Source organism: Priapulus caudatus, unplaced genomic scaffold, assembly GCF_000485595.1.
Source record: "Priapulus caudatus unplaced genomic scaffold, Priapulus_caudatus-5.0.1 Scaffold21, whole genome shotgun sequence".
In the NCBI taxonomy this organism is placed as follows: Eukaryota; Metazoa; Priapulida; class Priapulimorpha; order Priapulimorphida; family Priapulidae; genus Priapulus; species Priapulus caudatus.
The window spans coordinates 652,409-658,530 of record NW_014577082.1 but is presented as its reverse complement, the minus strand read 5'-3'; the positions used below and the strand labels follow the sequence as shown (position 1 = coordinate 658,530).

The 6,122-nt window shown below is 47.3% G+C and overlaps 1 protein-coding gene across 1 annotated transcript; it reads right to left on the bottom strand.

Annotated features, from left to right (window-relative positions):
* Positions 1–76: 76 nt before the first annotated feature.
* Positions 77–5,570, bottom strand: LOC106812441. The gene is made up of 7 exons (XM_014816330.1): positions 5,330–5,570; positions 3,909–4,244; positions 3,411–3,600; positions 2,699–2,832; positions 2,013–2,195; positions 1,569–1,665; positions 77–581 (listed from the first exon to the last, which is right to left on the bottom strand). Exons 1-7 carry the CDS (start codon positions 5,466–5,468, stop codon positions 77–79), a joined length of 1,584 nt encoding a protein of 527 aa, XP_014671816.1. The 5' UTR covers positions 5,469–5,570.
* Positions 5,571–6,122: the final 552 nt, after the last annotated feature.

Genomic DNA, 6,122 nt, shown 5'->3' with positions numbered 1-6,122 from the left:
AGTCAACGTAGCTGTATTCGTGCTCATTGTTGCGGTCCTAGTCAACGTAGCTGTATTCGTGCTCATTGTTGCGGTCCTAGTCAACGTAGCTGTATTCGTGCTCATTGTTACGATTTGCACCGACGTTGGCGTAGTCGTTCGCATTGGGCCTCATGCTGACGTAGGAGTCGTATTTTGGTGGCGGGGCCGCCGCCGCCGCAGCGTCGCTGCTCCTGCGCACCGACGGCGGTACGTTCGCGTAGATGGGTTCGGCGTGTTGTGCGTCGTCATCGTCGTCGCTGTCCCCCTCGAAGTCGCTGCCGTAGAAGCTGATGCCGACGTGCTGGCTGTAGCGAGTGATCGGCAGCAGCACTGCGCGCGCCGCCGGGTTCTTCACCTTGACGTTGTAGCGCGTGCGGCGGCGGTGGCTGCCGGCGTGCGAGCGCGGCGGCTCCGTGACGGTCACGGCGAGGGCGGCGGCCGCGCCCTGCGCTGCGACGGGCTGCATGCTGTGCGCTTCTTCCACCTCGCGCGAGGACTTGGCGGCCGTTAGCGGCAGTGACACCTTGCGGTGCTTTGAGCTGTTCTTTGAGCGGTGGTAGCTGAAGGTGTGAACAGTTTGGTGTTAGAACGCGAGAGCTGAGGGGGAAATGCTTAAGCAAAGAGCTGTACGGGCTGGTTTTGTGCCGAGGATATCATCGAGGCACGACGAGTAGGCAAGACTGGCTGTACACGAGTTGCATTCTGTTTGCTAGCCGGGAAATCTTCATCGCCTGTATGTCGCAGGGGTAGGAATTAACTTTTGAACAAGGGAGTCCAACGGACTCCCTGCCCTAAAAACGAGGGAGTCCGCAGAAAAATGAGGGAGTCCGCAGTCTGAAATTTAAAACTAAAGATATTAACAATAACGCATGTGCTTATTTTGAAGATTCATGCAGTTGCACATCTGCCCAATTTTCTTTGGACATTTGCTGAAAAAATACGGTAATTCCGTGGGGCCGTGCTCTGGAATGAACTAGTTAGTATAGCAGAATTTTCAGGGAGTCACACGGACTCCTGCATATATATGTCAAATCAGGGAGTCCGACAGTAAATCAGAGAGTATTTGACTCATGGACCCCCTAATTTCCCGTTAATTTCGCACCCTGATGTCGTATCCTACATTTATCTCCAAACCTTGTATTAGCCCACCACGTGTCCACATCTGTTGTCCACTATCGCTTACCCCCTACCTCGTACCCCCATCTATTATTCTCCTCCTCACAGCCCCTCTTCTTATTCTCCCCCCCCCACCTCTAACTGATTATGTTACAAGATCACCATTGATGGTTTCATTTCTTATCCCCTAATATTTTATTTCGGATCACCAACCGCTCAGGAACTACAAGAAACTACAATTTTTCTTTTTTCACGTTTTTGTTATTAATTCTACACGTATTAACCTTGTTAATGCTATGTATGCAGGCACAGATATATACCAGTCAGGAGTAGATAATAGGGAATTATCCCTATTATCTACTCCTAATACCAGTACATAATTTTCTTGCAAGTAGTTTACGTGAATATTAGCAAAGTTTCAAGATGCATACCAGCAGCATACGACGCAAGCTAGAATGACGCCGATTACCGTCGAACATGCAGCGATCACCACTGCTGGTATCACACTGCCCTTGTCTATAAATGCACCTGCAGTGGAGAAAAAACACCGACACAATTTAACTTCAGATTTCAGGGGCAGATATGTGAATTAATAGTGGGTTTTGTGGGTTAAGGGATCGATACTAAAAGGTTTCAGAGATATAGTCTCAAGCTGTATTTTTTTTGTGACGCCAATAACAATGTATGGAAAATAAGCCACTGTGAAATACGGTACTGTATATTTTTCGCTTACAGATATTTTTGCGAATTCAGACTTGACGGAAAATTTCGCGGTCGGTGAAGAACAGCGTGTTGTTATTTTCGCGGTCGGGGACGCGTTCGTGAAATTCGCGAAAATTAAACCACCGCAAAATATACAGCGTAACGGTAACTACCTCCGCTCAGAAAGCCCCACGCGTACGGCGAGACCTCCTCCGCCGGAGTCGTGTTCCAAGTCTCCGCCCGCACCGGTGACGTCAGGTTGTAGAAATTCGTCAAGTTGTCGTTGCCAATCTTAGGGGGACAACCAGGGAGTGGCGTCGCGGCAGCTTCCACTGAGCTGAACTCCGTCGGCAACACTGAGTGAATCACAGGAGCACTCGTATCATGAGGCGAAATGGGAGGTGGAATCAGAGGTGAAATTAGGGTTGGAATCGGGAGTGGAATCCGGGGTGGAATCGGAGGTGAAATCAGCCGTGGAGTCGGGGGTAAAATTAAGGGTGGAGTCGGAGGCAGAATTGGGAGTGGAATCCGGGTGGAATCAAAATTGGAGTTGGACTCGGGGATGGAATCGGAGGCAGAATTGGAGATGTAATTGCATCTCTATCCACCAAGCAACGAGGAAGCCTCCCTCCCGCAGGTGAGCTTGAATCGCAGAAGCAGTCTTACGATGAGAAAAAATGTGATGTGGAATCAGAGGTGGAATGGGATGTAAAATATGGGGCAGAATCAAAGGTGAAATCGGAGGTAATTTGGTGGTGGTGGGGGGAGGCTGAATTTCATCGCTACCTAGCGTTCACTTAGTTAAGGGATTTGAGGTGCCAGTTTTCCAGCGTGATTTTGGCTCGTGTACGACCCTTACCTCTGTATGTGATCCATGGCGTGGCGTCTGGCACTAGTGGATAGTCCCACGGTGTTACTGTGATGGGGCCGGATACTCCAGATATGACTATCTCTTGCACTTGCACGCAATCATTAACGTAGCGCTTACTGCTTCTGTAAGGCAGTGGTAAGCGTTAAGGTGTCACTGTGAACTGTGGAGGTGCGTTGGCGAGGGACGAGAATGGTTGCAGTCGTATGACCGTGAAACCCCGTACCTTCTGCATGTAATCAGTTTCATGACTTTTTGGGCGGAAATTTCGCTCGATGTTACGTTTTATTTATAATTACGTTCAGCTGAGGTGTGGTAAGGGACCTGTTAGCATTGTCCAACAAATCAACTGACCAATATTCCCTAGATATAAGAAAACACTAATATTGTGTGTGTTGCATAATATGTATTTAATATGCGCAGCTGTAATACTGAAATAAATATGATATATTAATAATTTCATCAATAAAACTCAAGGTAACGAAACTCAGGAGAACCCTATTGCGCTAATGTCCCGTCGCTCCCCCATCGTATACATTTCATTGTGGCAATATTGTGGTGTTTGAGCACATTTTTATTGCACTGAACGCAGTTTGCACAGCCGCTCAAGAATATGAATATAACCGGGAACTACAGGAGCAATAGATCACTCTCAGTAATCAATGCTGAATTAACTTTCTCATTTAATTTTAACTCCACTTACTCCTCCGTAATTGTCACGCAGGTTCCCGTTAAAAACTCGTGAAATATGAACTGCAGTGTTCGATAGGGCAAGATATGAATGATCCAGGAGCAGATAGTGTTCTTTGGCTGCAGTGGAGGCGTGCGGATCAGGTGACCTACTCCGTCATTGAGCGTCTGTTGGAGTCCCGTGCAATTGAACAGGGTTGCATCTGGAAGTAGCGTTAGTCGAGGGTAGGGTAGGGGTAGACCGTAGTGTTAGTTAACTGGTGCCTCGAATACGCAAACATCTATCGCATAGTAATCGATCACATGTGCTTCTCCACAAGATTTTAACCAACTTAAGTCATATATCTCTAAAAACGAGCTAGTATCGTGCAATAGCTGGCACGTTCAGAACAACCACTGCACAACAAGCGTTATTTCTTTCTTTTAACAATTGCGGTGCAAAGTGAGCGATGTAAAGCAAGTAAAGCCTGCATAGTAAAGTACCAGGTACTGCATAGTAAAGCCAAAGTACCTGCGTAGTAAAGCAAGAAGTTGGCTTGACAGGCGCTCGCCTGCACAATCGTTATCGTCGAGTTTGGCGCCAAAAGAGCAGCTCCCTGTTGTCCAGGCCACGCAAGATTGCTCCGGTCATTTGTCACTATCAGCTGATTGCCGCTGCAGAAGTCACTGTTCATCATGAAAATGGTCATTACGCGGTCAACACTTGGCTCGCTGCACAAGTTTATGCTAATGGGTTGCTTGCCTTCGACCCCGATCGTCTGCGGATAGCCGGCCGAGGCGAGATATCCATGCTTTCGCGGAAATTTCCAGCTGCAGTTCTCAGTGCAGATGTCTGTCCGCAGTGCGTCTGAAAGGGGGGATTGGATATTCTGATATTATATATCAAGAGAGAACAGTAAAGGATATCAAAAGAGAGTGCATTTGAGTATTGCACTCTCTTCACTATATAGACATCGCCTATTTTACAGTTCTCCCTCGCTCTTATACTCCGCTCCTCTCTGTCTCTCCTTCAGTGTTCTTATCGCTTTTCCCTTCCTTTAATGCTTCCCCTCTGTTTCCTTGCTTCCTTGTCTGGCCATCACTGCCATTTTGTACACTCGAGCCACTACTCGAGTCCTCCCTAAGTTCTCTCAAATATTTTTGTATTTTCTGTTCTTCTTTCTCTTTCCTTTTTTTTTTATCCCATCTCTCTCTCTCTCTCCTTCCCTTTTTTTTATCCCATCTCTCGCTCTCTCTCTCTCTCTCTCTCTCTCTCTCTCTCTCATCTCTCTCTCTCTCTCTCTCTTCTCTCTCTCTCTCTCTCTCTTCTTCTTTTCTCTCTCTCTCTCTCTCTTTTTCCGTCTCTCTCACTTCTCTGCTCTCTCTTCGGATCTTTCTCTCTCTTCACTCCTCTCTCTTTCTCTCGTTTATCTATCTCTTCTCTCGCTCTCCCTACTTATATATCTTCTATCCCTCTCTCTCACTCCTCTTTTCTCTCCATATCTCTCTCTCTCTCTCTCTCTCTCTCCTCCGCCTCTTTTCTCTCTCTCTTACTTATCTATCTCTCTCCCTCCTCTCTCTCTCTTTCTATTTTCTCTCTGCTCTCTCCTCTTCTCTCTTCCTCTCTCTCTCTCTTCTCTCTCTCGTCTCTCTCTCTCTCTCTATCTCTCTCTCTCTCTGTCCATCTTTTGTTGCTCTCCTCCCCAACCTCTCATTTTCTCCCACTCTACCTATCTCACTCGTCTTCTGTCACCCTATCCCGCACATCCCCCTTTCCACCTTCCTTCTGCACCTCCCTCCTCTCCTCCTCTCTTTAACTCGTTCAATCTCTTTGCCTCTCTTTCTGCTTTCCCTACCTTACATCGCTCTCTTTCACTCACCGCATTTCCTTGCAATCAAGAGCGTATAAAGAAGGGCTTCTTTATACGCTCTTGCTGCAATCAGTATACTCACCTGGTGTGCAGCTGTATACTGAAAAAGTATATGGGCCGTCACGTATCTGGCAAGAGCTGGTGTTGTCGCATTGCCTCCTGTATTCATGTATACTGTCATTTAGGTTTATTTCGGTCAATTTCTCCTTCGTGCCGGACATGCGGTAAAGGAAAGAACCTTTCCTGCAGCTTGGATGGCGTGGACACGGACTGTATCTCTGCACAGCAATCCAACTTGAAGGTCCGCACTGCAAATCCGTTGCCTCGCCTAGAAATTTATACCACTTGTAAAAGCGTATTGGTGTTTCCCCAGAACGAGTTTCTCGGATTTCACGATAATGTAAGTTGATTTCGTGATGAATCGGCGGGGATACTATGGTTTCATGTCTGTACAGCCGCCGCCGCAGAGATTTTCCCTTCCGCTCTATAACTCGACCCCTAATTGACCTAGCGTGACCAAACTTGGTCTACTTACACATCTTGGGGAGAAGGTGGGCAGCGTACCAAAACCAGGTCACTGCGGCCTTTATTTGACCTTTACCTTGACCTTGATCATATTTCCCTTCCGCTCTGTAACTCCGTCCCTAATTCACCTAGCGCTACCAAACTTGGTAAACTTACACATCTTGGGGAGAAGGTGTGTCGCGTACCAAAACCAGGTCACTACGACATTTATTTGACCTTTACCTTTACCTTGATCATATTTCCCTATATATATATATGTTGACTCGTCACTCTGTCTTACACGTGTTGCACGGACTTACACACATCACGTATGCGCTTCTCTCCTCGCTTGTCACGTACATGCAGTGTCG

Bases quoted from the DNA above. Each gene is read 5' to 3' on its own strand.
- LOC106812441 (XM_014816330.1), bottom strand. From the start codon at position 5,468: ATGTCCGGCACGAAGGAGAAATTGACCGAAATAAACCTAAATGACAGT. The intron at 4,245-5,329 runs GTGAGTATACTG...CCCCCCTTTCAG, and splicing joins AGTATACAGCTGCACACCAG to ACGCACTGCGGACAGACATC. The intron at 1,666-2,012 runs GTAGTTACCGTT...TCTCCACTGCAG, and splicing joins GTGGGGCTTTCTGAGCGGAG to GTGCATTTATAGACAAGGGC.